At 49.8% G+C, this 13,686-nt stretch overlaps 2 protein-coding genes across 4 annotated transcripts in view; both read right to left on the reverse strand.

Moving 5' to 3' along the window:
• CHRNA3 (cholinergic receptor nicotinic alpha 3 subunit) overlaps positions 1-11,081 on the reverse strand; it is a 29,736-nt gene extending 18,655 nt beyond the window's left edge. Inside the window, exons 1-4 of one of the 3 annotated variants that reach the window (XM_050799972.1) lie at positions 10,552-11,081; positions 8,587-8,726; positions 8,428-8,472; positions 6,852-6,961 (exon numbers count right to left, since the gene is read on the reverse strand). In XM_050799972.1, the coding sequence (XP_050655929.1) occupies positions 6,852-6,961; positions 8,428-8,472; positions 8,587-8,726; positions 10,552-10,609 (353 nt within the window). In that variant the 5' untranslated portion in view covers positions 10,610-11,081. Of the gene's footprint in view, positions 1-6,851; positions 6,962-8,427; positions 9,786-10,551 lie in introns of those variants that run through there. The other 2 variants (XM_050799971.1, XM_050799974.1) reach the window with 2 other exon arrangements.
• SKIC8 (SKI8 subunit of superkiller complex) overlaps positions 1-13,686 on the reverse strand; it is a 421,718-nt gene that overhangs the window by 318,779 nt on the left and 89,253 nt on the right. The gene's annotated exons all lie outside the window — the stretch shown is intronic.

Below are 13,686 nucleotides of genomic sequence, written 5' to 3' on the forward strand. Positions count from 1 at the left end.
AGCCACTACCTGTCTTTCCTCTGGTTGGCTGGTTTGCCCCCAAAGGTGCCCTGCTGAGTTTATACATTCTTTGCCCCACTTCACTCCCACCATGCCCTTAATTCCCTACAAGAGTATTCCTGCCTCTGGCTGCAGCAAAAAGGGCGAGGTAGGAGGGTGGGGGTGGAGGTGAATATCCACACAGTCTCCAAGTGGACTCAGCCCATGCTCAGCACTGAGGGGCCCTGGAGAGGGCTGGGCTAAGCAGAAGGTTGAAAAGACCCTTGGGAAGGAGAGGCCTCCTGAACCAATTCCTCGCAGAATCCTGGATCCACAAAATGTCAGAGCAGCAAGGGAGCTTCAGAGCCCAAGGTCTGGACCAGGGGTTGGCAAGCTGCGGTCCTATTTCTGTAAATAAAATCTGGGGGGAATAGTGCCACTGCCTTTTGTGGTCTATTATCTGTGGCTACTTTTGAGTTCCAAGGGCAGAGATGAATAGCTGTGACCGTGACTGTACGTACGACCCACAACGCCTAAAATATTTATTCTCTGGCCCTTTAGAGAAAACATTCGCTAGCCCCTGCTCTAGTCCAAAGGCTTCATTTTGCTGACGAGAAAACTGAGGGTCAAAGGACAGGAATGATTTGCCGGAGACCCCAGAGAGTTTATGGTAGAGGTTAGCTGAGCTGGGCTGATGGCTCATTTCTGGGGATCCTGGTCACTGCTGCTGCTGCCCACGGCACCCCTGGGGTGTATCTGCCCAGATCAGAAGGACTGTGTGCTGCCTGGGGCAGTGTCAACAGTTATATCTCTGCTAGGAGGAGACACAACATGCAGACCCAGCTGGAGACTGGGGTCTGGCACAGCACCAGCCTCATAAAGGGCACTCAGTAAATATTTGTTCACCTAACGAATGACCAAAAAATAAAGGAAAGCTGGGCGCGGTGGCTCACGCCTGTGATCCTAATACTTTGGGAGGCTGAGGTGGGCGGATCACCTGAGGTCAGGAGTTTTGAGACCAGCCTGGTCAACATGATGAAACCCCGTCTTTACTGAAAATACGAAAATTAGCTGGGTGTGGTGGCGCACACCTGTAATTCCAGCTACTAGAGAGGCTGAGGTAGGAGAATTGCTTGAACCCAGGAGGTGGAAGTTGCAGTGAGCTGAGATGGCACCACTGCACTCCAGCCTGGATGACAGAGTGAGATTCTGTCTCAATCAATCAATCAATCAATCAATAAACATCACACCCAGAGATGGCTGGCAGCAAGGGACAGCAGAGGTGGGAGGGGTCTGAGCAACGTACTGCCAAACCATGTGAGGCAATTAAAAAAGAAAAGGTAGTATGGGTGCAAATGATCAGCCAAGGTAGCACTATCATACAGATATTTTAGAACAGAAGTGGGGTGGGGTGGTGAGGGCTATGAGAACGATCATGATGGCATGGGTTTTTAAAATCTCTCTAAATTTCTTCAGAAAAATAGGGCAACTAGGATGACAGAAAAATAACAAACCTTCTGATCACATCGTCAACAAAGTTAGGTTACGCAGCACCTCAGGATATGAGAGTGTGGGGTCAGACCACCACCACCAGCAGGACCTGTGGGACCCCCATGCGATTAGCTGCTGGGTAGAGGCAGCCAGGGGAAAAGAAAGATGGGTTCTCATGTCCTAAGATCCTAAAAGTGCCAGACACAGAAATCTCCAAGAAGTGGCTGCCCCTCAAAAGACGAGGACGCCACTCTGCGCTGAATCCTCGGCAAGAGGAACAATGGGGCAGAGAGGGCTCCACAGGTTCCGATTTGTGGGTAAGAACAACAACAAAAACCCCACGGGAACCCACTTGGGGTCTGCAGAGGTCAGTCGGCTGGCGTGGGCTCCTGAGGATGTCAGAAATGCCTCCCCAAACCTCCCTGCCAGAAGGACAGAGAACCACTCAGAGAAAAAGCAGCTTATGGTAGGATCCAAACTCAATGGGGTAAAAAGTGGGGTTGAGAAGAGAAAGAAGGTTCAGAAACTGAAGTCAGCATCCAGAGACAGCAGCTCATGGAGGTGCCATGACTGTGGCATGTGGTGTGGTGTCATGACATGTCATGGCTGTGGTGTCATGACTGTGGAGACTGTGGAGGTGTCCATGCAGAGAGACAAGTGTTACCTCAAGGTAACTACCTGTCTTCTCCTATTCCCTCCAGCAACTTGCCCTAAAAGTACAGCAAGGACATCTATTTAAACAAGAACAACAGAGCCTTATGAAAACATACTGTAAGAAAAACACAAACTGGGTGCAGCAGCTCATGCCTATAATCCAAGCACTTTGGGAGGATGAGGCAGGCGGATCACCTGAGGTCAGCAGTTTGAGACCAGCCTGGCCAACATGGTGAAACCCCGTCTCTACCGAAAATACAAAAAAAAAAATTTTAGCTGGGCGTGGTGGCAGGCGCCTGTAGTCTCAGCTACTTGGGAGGCTGAGGCAGAAGAATTGCTTGAATCCGGGAGGCAGAATTTGCAGTGAGCCAAGATGATGCCATTACACTCTGGCCTAGGTGACAAGAGCAAAAAAACGATGTCTCAAAAAAAGAAAAAAAAAAGAAAGAAAGAAAGGAAAATACAAAAACAAGTAACTGAATTAACACACATGCAGATTAACGGCAACTACAAAAACAGAGTCACCAACCAGATGAAGCTGATGATAATCTGATATTACAAATTAAGTGAAAAGAAACTAAGAAATTTTTAGAAACTGTGAAACAACAACAGAAATCAGAAAAGACAAGGGATAATTTGGTTAAACAGAATGTATAAAGAATTAGTAGAATTTAGGAAAGAATTAGGAAAAAGAAAAAAATCATTCTAGAAATAAAACCAGAAGAGGCCGGGCGCAGTGGCTCATGCCTGTAATCCCAGCACTTTGGGAGACTGAGGCGTGCGGATCACGAGGTCAAGAGATTGAGATCAACCTGGCTAACATGGTGAAACCCCATCTCTATTAAAAATATAAAAAACATTAGCCAGGCGTGGTGGTGGGTGCCTGTAGTCCCAGCTACTTGAGAGGCTGAGGCAGGAGAATGGCGTGAACCTGGGAGGCAGAGCTTGCAGTGAGCTGAGATTGTGCCACTGCACTCCAGTCTGGGCGACAGAGTGAGACTCGATCTCCAGAAAAGAAAAAAAAAAAAAAAAAAAAAAAAATATATATATATATATATATGTGTGTGTGTGTGTGTGTATTTAAATTTCACTTAATTTTGTGTGTGTGTGTATATATATATAAATACAAATATATACACATACACACACATATATACACACACACACACACACACACACACACACACACACACACACGAATTAGCCGGATGTGGTGGCAGGCGCCTCTAGTCCCAGCTACTTGGGAGGCTGACACAGGGGAATGGTGTGAACCTGGGAGGTGGAGCTTGCAGTGAGCCGAGATCGTGCCACTGCACTCCAGCCTGGGTGACAGAGCTCGACTCTGTCTCAAAAAAAATAAATAAGTAAAACCAGATGAAACATAAGAACAAGCAGGCCAGGCATGGTGGCTCACACCTGTAACCCTAGCACTCTGGGAGGCTGAGGTGGGCGGATTACTTGAAGTCAGGAGTTTGAGACCAGCCTGGCCAACATGGTGAAACCCTGTCTCTACTAAAAATATAAAATATTAGCTGGGCATGGTGGCACACACCTGTAATCCCAGCTACTCAGGAGGCTGAGGCAGGAGAATAGCTGGAACCCAGGAGGCAGAGATTACAGTGAGCCGAGGCACTCCAGCCTGGCCAACACAGCAAGACTCTGTCTCAAAAAAAAAAAAAAAAAAAAAAGATTTTCATGGAAGGTAAAAAGGAGCCAATGATTTTACACCCAGCCAAGTTACCTAAAAGTATTCTCTAAAAAGGTTACAATGAATTATGAACTTGCCAGAACACAGAGTTACAGTGTCCATGAACACTTGGAGGATTCTATCAGGGAATGAACTTTAGAAAACAAAATATCATAGGAGAAATTTTGGTATATGAAAACACATGTTCCTACTGTGTTAAAAAATGAAGAGAAATCCTTAACAGAGGGTCAATCCTGAGCAATTGAAATTCTAACTAGGAGAAGAGAGAGAAAATGAGTTGGATGATTTTTTCTAAATGTTATTTTCAGCTTCAGATTTCAAGGAAATTCCTTATGATATTTGCTCCTCTCCACATCCAATTTGAAACATTTTGCTACGCTTCTCATTATTGCTAAAATCATACATCCTATAGTACTCCAGCTGTTCACTCAAGATTGCCAGCAAGAAAATGGTTATAAAACCCAAAACATAAAGATTAAACTTTCTGCTCATTTTCTGAATTCTAGCTTAGCAAAAATTCTCTACACCCTGCCCAGTTCCCTTAAGAGCATTTGAACTATGTGATTCCTATGACAACTCACAGTGAACAACAAAAAAAACCTGCAAGCCTGTTAAGTTTATACTATGTCCCAGTTCTTTGATGACCAGTTTACAAATACAAATTACATAGAAGAAACATTTATAAGTGCTATGTTTCCTTGGGAAAATAGTAAATAAAACATGGACTGTCTTCGGAGTGAGTCAAGACCCCCTTTTGTTTTTGCCAGAGTCCAGAAAGTGTGATTCGGTATAAAACCTAGCTTCTCTAGTTCTGACACTAACTGTAAAATCAACACTACTACTAAGAAAACATTATTTTGTACTAATACGGCATAAAAACCTAGACATATTTTTAGCGTTAAAATCAGAATAGACTAATTCTATATCAAGTGTTTTGCTGAAAATTGTTTAAATGTAAATGTAAAATGTTTAAATGTTAAAACATTTTAACTCCAAAGCACAGGTACAAAAATGATATTCTTCAATACCTACAGAACTAACGAGCATACTGTAAAATACCAACTAAAATTTATGTCAGTCAAATGAAAGAGCTTAAATGTGAAAAGTATTAGTTTTGAGTGGACTTAGAGAAAAGAGAGGGGTTTTGGAGGTGCCATGATGAGCAGGACCAGTCTGGCAGAGGAAGAACCTTTACAAGAAAGAAAGAGGAGAGGCCTCCCAAAATTGGCGGGAAGATGTGCATTCTGGATCCAGAGGAGACTGGAAGTAGCCCATTGTGAAGGACCGGCTCAAGAGCAGCTTCTTTGGAAGGCAGGAGCCAGGGAAGTCTTTTTAGTCCTAGACTCACCCTTCTCAACTATGATCTGGATGTAGCCACCCAGACGGGCTGGGAGCACGGGGCCCAGAAAGCTCATGCTATTCTGTACATGGGAACCTCACTTCACATACTTGGGGGAGCATCAATCCTTTCTCCGAGGCCCAGACCTTTTCCCAGTGGGAGGAGTTCTGAAGGGTACACAGTGTAGCAGGGTAGCTGTCTGACGGCAGGTTTGCTGCTGAGAGAGTAGAGGTTTGGGGACACAGGCAGAGACAGGCTGGGGTGTCCAGCTCAGCCCCTGATCACAGCATCGGCCTCCTGCATCCACTGCCCACAGCGGCCCGAAAGCTACAGTGGATGGCTGAGGCCACCCCAGGCCCGGCTGTGCCACACATCCACTCTGGGCCTCAGTCCTTATCTGTGAAATGTCAGGGATGGGCCAGATCAGGGATCCCCAAAACAAGCTGGTCACATGAGTCCCTGGAACAGCTTTGTGAAAACACCCATTCCTAGGCCTACCCAGAGCCACTGACTCAGTGTTTCTGTGGGGCAGGACCTGGGGACAGGTATAGAGATTTTTTTGATAACGTAATACATATAAACTTTAGAAAAGACAGTGAAGAACAAAGAAGAAAATATTTTGAATGCAGGCACCTGTATTTTTTTTTGTTTGTTTTGAGATGCAGTCTCACTGTCACCCAGGCTGGAGTGTAGTGGTGCGATCTTAGCTCACTGCAGCCTCCACCTCCCAGGTTCAAGTGATTCTCCTGCTTCAGCCTCTGGAATAACTGGGATTACAGGCACACGCCACCATGCCTGGCTAATTTTTTTTTTTTTTTTTTTTTTTTTTTTTGTATTTTTAGTAGAGATGAGGTTTTGATACGTTGGCCAGGCTGGTCTCGAACTCCTGGCCTCCAATGATCTGCCTGCCTCAGCCCCCTAAAGTGCTGGGATTATAGGCATGAGCCACCATGGCTGGCCAAGACCTGTATTTTTAAAAAGCTCATCGGGGCTGGGTACGGTGGCTCATGCCTGTAATCCCGGCACTTTGGGAGGCCAAGGCAGACAGATTGCTTGAGGTCAGGACTTTAAGACACCAGCCTGGCCAACATGGCAAAAATCCATCTCTACTAAAAAATACAAAAATTAGCCAGGCGGGGCCCACCCAGCTATGATCTCCAACACTCTCATTCTCTCTCAAAGAAAAAGTGAGGAGGGACCATTTACTCCATTCCTGTCTGTTTGCACAGAGCTGCTAACAGATGCTACATTCCAGGCGCCCCCGGCATCTGAGCTTCCCCCTCCACACACAGGTTTGTCCTTGGCCCATGGATCTTTCCATCCTTATGTCCCACAGTCCAGCCAATGAGGTCACCTTGGCTGCCCATGACATACTCTCCTGCCTCCCCAGGCCCTCGTCTGCTCCATGTCCTGAGATCCTGCACAATCTTCAGGACTCAATTCAAATGCCAATTCTTCCCCGAAGCTTTCCTCCACCCACCCATGCCTGTTTTGAAGCCATTCAGCAAACTGTTGCTATCCACGGCTTTCCAACATCTCTGGTCCCTGGTATACAGCAGTTGCTGAATAAACAAATGAATGAAGCCCTCTTGGAAAAGGCCAAGTTTTAAGCACAGTGGGCCAAAAACCCAGAGCCCAGGCTGACAGCCCTGAGAGGGCATGGGCCCCCCAGCACCTTACTTGTTATACAGCACAATGTCTGGCTTCCAGATCTTCTGTGCAGGGACACGCATGAACTCTGTCCCACCATAGTCAGAGGGGTTCCACTTCAGCTTGTAGTCATTCCAGATCTCGGGGAAGGAAGCAGGGAGGGAGAAGGAGACAGTAAAAGAATCAGCCTGGTTTTACTTCTCTTGGCACCACCCATCTTGGTGAGTCCTCACCCCTGCTGCATGTGACGGAGCCACATCCATGCCATGATCACATAGTCCAACTTCTCCTGTGGGTGCAGTGGGGAGAGAGCACAGGGCTGGATCTGCAGGCCGCCTCCTGGCACTAGGGAAGCCACTGCCCACATGACCGTGAGCAAGCCCAGCCCCTCATCAACCAAACAGGGTCTACTGGTGCTTTCTCTGGTCACTTCTAGTGCCAGGCGGAGCCTCCTGGACTTCTTGCACCATGTCCAGGTCCATGTGCCTGCTGTTTACAGCCCCTGAATGGTTCTCCAGGGGTGTTTTCCAATACAGACTCTCTTTCATCCCAAGGTTAAGCAAGGCTGGCCTCTGAAAGGTTCTGGGGGAAGAAGCCATGACCCCCGCAGGGCCCAGGAAGTGTCTGGGAGGTCTGAGTCCTGAGCACCAGAGGAGAGAGGGGTGAGGCTGCGGCCACAGAGGGAACGTGTGCATCAAGTACTGGGTGGGGCACTGTGCCCATCTGGCTTTCCAGCCTCCTGGGGATGAAGGCTGTGTGTGCTGAGTGCTCAGCTGGCAAAGCTGGCAGAAGGGTCACCAGCAGGCCAATGGGCCATTATGTCTCCTGGCAAGTCTGGACAAAGCCTCCCTGGGGAGGACATGTGGAAGCCAATTGCTTGGCCTCAATGTGAACAGAAAAATCTACTCCCGTGCTACCAACAACAGCAGCATCTGATTCTGACTTAAGAATGAGTTTCTGGGCTAGGTGCAGTGGCTCATGCCTGTAACCCCAGCACTTTGGGAGGCCGAGGTGGGTGGATTGCTTGAGCTCAGGCATTTGAGACCAGCCTGGGCAACATGGTGAAACCCTGTCTCTATAAAAAATACAAAAATTAGCCGGACGTGGTGGTGCATGCCTGTGGTCCCAGCTACTTGGGAGGCTGAGGCAGGAGAATTGCTTGAACCCTGCTGGTGGAGACTGCAGTGAGCTGAGATCGCACCACAGCACTCCAGCCCGGGTGACACAGCGAGATCCTGTCTGGAAAAAAAAAATTGAGTTTTTAGCAAGGAGAGAAGGAGGTGTCTCAGGCACCACCCTAGGGTTTGGGGGCAGGGCTTCAATCTCAGGTTCATACTCCTCTGTTGTTTGAACATGGAGAATGTCTTTCACCAGGCTGAAACCTGTCCAACTGGGACTTGAGGGGTTGGGCCCTACAGTCCTTCCAGGAGGACTGTTGGGCAGTGCATGTGACCTCAAGCCTTAGAAGAGATAGATCTGCCAGTCAGTCCAGTCTGGGTTCTACAGAAGTAAATAAAGCCTGGTCGTTGGGCCCTTCTTGGTTCACCTGAAGCAAATAAAGAAGTCACCACCAGGGGGCAGCAGTGCCTAGGGTCTGGTCACTTACTTGCTTGAGCCACAGGTTGGTCTCCATGATCTGGTTTACTTCATCCTAGAAAGAGGGATTAAAGTAGACAGGAGAATTACATAAACAAGGCTCACTCTGGGAAAGGCTCCTTCAGAAGCTCCGGTCCCCATAGCCACGGCTCGTGGCTCCAGCACTCACCACCTTCACCAGCTGAGACATGGACACCTCGAAATGGATGATGACTGGGTCGGACACGTTGGCCACAGGCCGGATGATCTCATTGTAATCTTCAAACAGCCGCTCAAATAGACGGTGCTCAGCCTCTGAGGCCCTGGCCACTGGGGGAAGCAGCCCTGTCAGTCCCGGGGAAATCATTACTTAACCTCCCCCACCCAGCCCACCAGAAACATCACCCATCTACAGCGTCCCCTCCACCTGTGGAGGGATTCTGTGGAACCCTAGACTTTCAGGCTAGTCTTATCCAGTGGGTTACAGAATGGGAAACTGAGGCCCAAGAGGAGCAGGATTCTACCAGGCCACACACATTCAGTGAGAAGCACAGTGGTTGCAAGCCTGGGTTCTGGAGTTGGACAGATCTGGTGCAAATCCTGACAAATCACTTGTGAGCTGTGTGAGCTTAGGCAAGTGGCTTAACCTCTCTGAACCTCAGTGTCTTTACCAGTCAAAATGAGGATTATAAACGTATCCACCTCAAAGGGTTGTTGTGAAGGAAGTGCACAGCTTGGTGCTGTGCTAAGAGCTCAAGAACTATTCACAATCCTTTCCTGGGTTGTTACTGCAAGGCAGGGGTGTGGTGCAAATGCTGTCTGCCTAGATACAGCCACTTGCTGCTTCCACTATGGAAAGATGGCCAGTCCACCCCCAGGGGCAGGGCCACCCACGGTCACCCAGGCCCAGGTCTTCTGCCTCCCAGCCTCTGGGAGAACGCAACCCAGGTCTGGGCCTCTCCTGCATTGCACCCTGTAGGGGTTTGGCCACCAACCCTCTTAGAAGCCAGGGCACTATGTGGCTCCCGTGATCTCGTGTGACCCCCAGCTCTTGTTGATGCCGTCTTCACATCCTGATCAAAGACTCTGACCTCTCTGCAACCCTTAGGCACCCCTCTTTGTTCCTAAGCCACACCCCAGTACAGGTGAGGCATACGGGGGTCAGCTGTCTTCTGATTCCCACGTACAGATCCGGGGGCAGCTTGGGGAGGCGGGAGGGGAATCCTCTGGGAAGTTGAATCCAACTTCGTCAGGTCTTGAAATGGGATTTTTCCAGCTCCCCCCTCCCCTTCCCCAGAATGAAAGGAGGGTCCCAGGCAGGAGGTCGGTTGAGAGTGTATGGCCGTTCTGAATAGTAGAGGCCTCCGCACCGAGGGCAGAAAGCTCTCTGAGCGCACAATCGCACAACAGACCGCCCGCCCGGGCCCGCCGGGAATTCCCTGCAGCCCTGCCGGGTCCCGACCCTCGCTATCCACCAGCCCTCCCAGGCACCCAAGAGCCTCCCGGCGGCGGGCCAGGGCCGGCTTCCCCCAGCAGGCTCCTCTGGAGAGCGGGAGGAAGACGGGAGGCACTCTCCCGGTGGAAGGTCCCACAGCGAGGCGGCCAGGAGCGCTAGGGGCTAGGACCGGAGGAGAGGCTGGCGCGCCGGCTCCAGCCCCAGTCCCGAAGCGACTCTCCTTTCCCCCAGGTGGCCTTGGCCGAGTCTTTAGCCACCTCTGGATACAGTTTCCCTATCTATCCGTCAAATGAGGAGGTGGGCGGGGTGCAGACGGTGGAGCGGGTGGCTGGGGCGTGCCAGTTTGGGAGCCAGTGCGCGGGGCAGGGCGACGGGCAGCGCTGGGACGCGAATCCCCAACTCCTGCGCCCAAGACGAAGGACCCAGTCTCGACCTCCCCATTACCCCGCGCCTACCAGCGTCCGCTCGGTGACTCCCAGGTTTGGTGGTGGCTAGGGGTAGGGGGCGAGCCGAAAGGGAAAAAGCCACCCCACCCAGGTCGCCGCCGGGCTGGAGCGAGTTTGCGCGGGTTCCGAGTCCACGGCTACGGCGCCAGCCTTCTCCGCTCGCCCGCGCGGTGCTCTCACCGGCAGCCCCTCCGGATCCCGCGCTTCCTCTCGGGCGCCCGTTCCTCCGGAGCCCTAACGCCCGTGAGCGTACCTGGCAGCAGAGACAGCAGCAGCAGCAGCCGCGGCGGCGACAGCGGGCGACAGCCCATGGCTGGTGGCCGGGCTGGCCGCGGACCCGGACGGTCGGGAGAGGGCGCGGCGGGCGCAGCGACGGCCTCTGCCCGCGCGGCTCCAGCGCAGACCCCAGACCCGGAGCCCTACGGGCGGAGACGCAGGGGGCTCTTCTCTGCTTCGCCGCCGCTGGGTTTCCGGCGCCCTCGGACCTGCGGGAGGACAGGAGTGCAGCTGCGCCAAGCGAGGGCGTGCGTGGGGGCGGGGCTGGGCGTACGTGCAGTAGGGGAAGGGGCTCCGCGTCGGAGTCCCCAGCGCTGGGCGGGCTCCTTCTGCACCGGGCTGGGCGCTCTGGACGGCAGCACACAACCAGATCCGAACAGGTGCTGTCACCATCGCCAGGAAGGAGAGGGACCCAATCTCTGTCCCTGGCTTCCGGAGCGTGTGTAGCTCCCGCAGGGGGTTGGGACAACCGGGCTAGGTGGGCGCTGTAGGAGAGGCGCCAACACACTCAGAAAGGGGCTTCATGTATTTAATGCTATTAAGTAATTGTTAAGTGTTTTAGATATAACACTGGTATTTTTTTTTTAAGTCTTTATAGTTTAGGGGTGGGTAGAAATTAGTTAAAACAATATTGGCCATGAGTTGATAATTGTCTAGGCAGGGTGATGGTACCTGGAGGTTATACTGCTCTTAACTTTAGATTATGTTTGGCTTGTTCCTTAATGAAAATTTGTTGGGGTGATCGGACCCAACACCAGGCCTTGGGGGCAACGAAGTCCAGCGGAGTCAAAGGAATGAGAAAAGGCAAGAGAGAAAGTGGGACCAGGGGTCCAACCCTAGTATGGAGGCTGGGAAGGCCCTGAGCGCTGGGAGCCCATGCTATTTATTGATGATCAAAGAAACAGGTGGTGAGGATGTGGGGGTTGAAAGGAAGTGATGTATGAAGCGAATGAACTACAACTGTGACGGTTTAGCATTTTTCTTTGAAACATGGCTACTTAAGATAATGGGAGTGCTAGAAGCAAGGAGCTGGCAAGTCTAGACACGTTTCAAAGGCCATGAGGGATTTTACCCTGGACCCAGGACATGTTCCAAGCCCTGCCTCAGCTTCTTTCCCAGCACAGCTTTTCTCCCAACAAAACTAAAGAAAGATAAGACAGAATTTAAAATGAGGCTTCATTTGTTCTTCTTCTGAGACAAGGTCTCACCCTGTCACCAAGGCTGCAGTGCGGTGGCTCCATCTTGGCTCATTGTAGTCCCCACATCCCCGACTCAAGCGACCCTCCCACCTCAACCTCTGAAGCAGCTGGGACCACAGGCTGGGACCACAGGCAGGCACCACCGCGTCTGGTTAATTTTTTATTTTTGTGGAGAGGGGCTTCTCCCTGTGGTTGCCCAGTCTGGTCTGGAACTCCTGGGCTCAGCGCTTCTCCTGCCTTGGCCTCCCAAAGTGCTGGGATTACAGGCATGAGCCACTGTGTCTGGCCTCATTTGCTCTTCTGATGGAGCAATCTGAGAGGGCATTGGGGTTCCCATCCTAGTCCCCCACAGAACCCCTCTGTCCCCTTCCCCACCACCATCTGCAACCCCAAGAATGTGCACTGATTGGCTAGGCAGTGTGCCCTGGAGCCTCCTGCCCTCTCTGACCACCCACCAGGGATAGGGGTGGTGCCTTGATGTTGGCTTCTTTGACATCCCTTTATCGCAGGAGGAAGTTCTGTCATAAACTCTCCTCCTGGCGTTCAGATGGTGAGTTGCCTTTATTGTTTCCAGAATGTGCTGCTTACCCATATTAAAACCAAACAAAAGGAGACAGTTTGTGGAATGGAAGATGTTTGTAAGAATTGGGACCCACCTCTCAGGCCCCCAATTATAGCATTCTCATCTCTTGGCAAATGTCCCCCATTGGGACAATACTGTAAGTCATATATCCAACAAAGGTCTTGTATCCAGAATGTATAAGGAACTCTCAAAACTCAATGGTAAGTATAGATGCATATGAAGGATCTTATTGGGGTGATGCAGATGTTCTAAAACTGGATTCTGGTGATAAATGTATGAAAATTCATTGAATTGTACACTTAAAATGGGTGGATTTTATGGTATGTAAATTATACCTCAATAAAGTTTTCTAAAAAAAAAGTCTCAATGGTAAGGAAACAAACAATTAATTTTTTAAATGAGCAAGAGGTAAACAGACTCTTCACCAAAGAGGTATACAGAAGACAAAAAAAAAAAAAAAAAAAAAAAGCACATGGAAGATGTTCAAATCACTAGCCATCAGGGACATGCAAATTAAAACCAGGGTGGAATCCAGTTGCTGAAAAACTGGATCTCTCATACTTTGGTGGGATTGCAAAATGGTACAGCCACTCCAGAAAACACTTTGACAGTTTCTTTCTCTTTTTTTCATTCATGTTATTATTATTCTTCTTCTTCTTATTTTTTTTTTTTGACAGAGTCTCGCTCTGTCACCCAGGCTGGAGTACAGTGGCACAATCTTGACTCACTGCAGCCTCTGCCTCCCAGGTTCAAGCGATTCTCCTGCCTCAGCCTCCCGAGTAGCTGGGATTACAGACACACACCACCATGCCTGGCTGATTTTTGTATTTTTAGTAGAGACAGGGTTTTACCATGTTGGCCAACCTGGTCTTGAACTCCTGACCTTCGGTGATTCGCAGCCTCAGCCTCCCAAAGTGTTGGGATTACAGGAGTGAGCCACCATGCCTGGCCTCAACAGTTTCATATAAAGTTAAATATACACTTACCATATAACCTAGCAATTACCCTCCTGAGTGTTTAAATAAATGAAAACTTTTATTCATACACAATCCTATATGTGAATCTTTATATCAGCTGTATTCATAATTGCCAAAAACTGGAAACAGCCTAAACATGCGTCAACATCATACAACTGAACACTCCTCAGCAATACAAAAAACCCCAGCTTGATTGAATCTTGAAGTCACTATGCTGAATGAAAGAAGCCAGTCTCCAAAGGTCACTACTGTATGTTTCCATTTAAATGGCATTCTTGAAAAGACCCAACTGTAGTGATGGAGAAAAGATATGTGGTTGCCAGGGGCTAGGAGTGCAGGGAGTCAGGAGTCTA

This window comes from Macaca thibetana, chromosome 7, assembly GCF_024542745.1.
Source record: "Macaca thibetana thibetana isolate TM-01 chromosome 7, ASM2454274v1, whole genome shotgun sequence".
In the NCBI taxonomy this organism is placed as follows: domain Eukaryota; kingdom Metazoa; phylum Chordata; class Mammalia; order Primates; family Cercopithecidae; genus Macaca; species Macaca thibetana.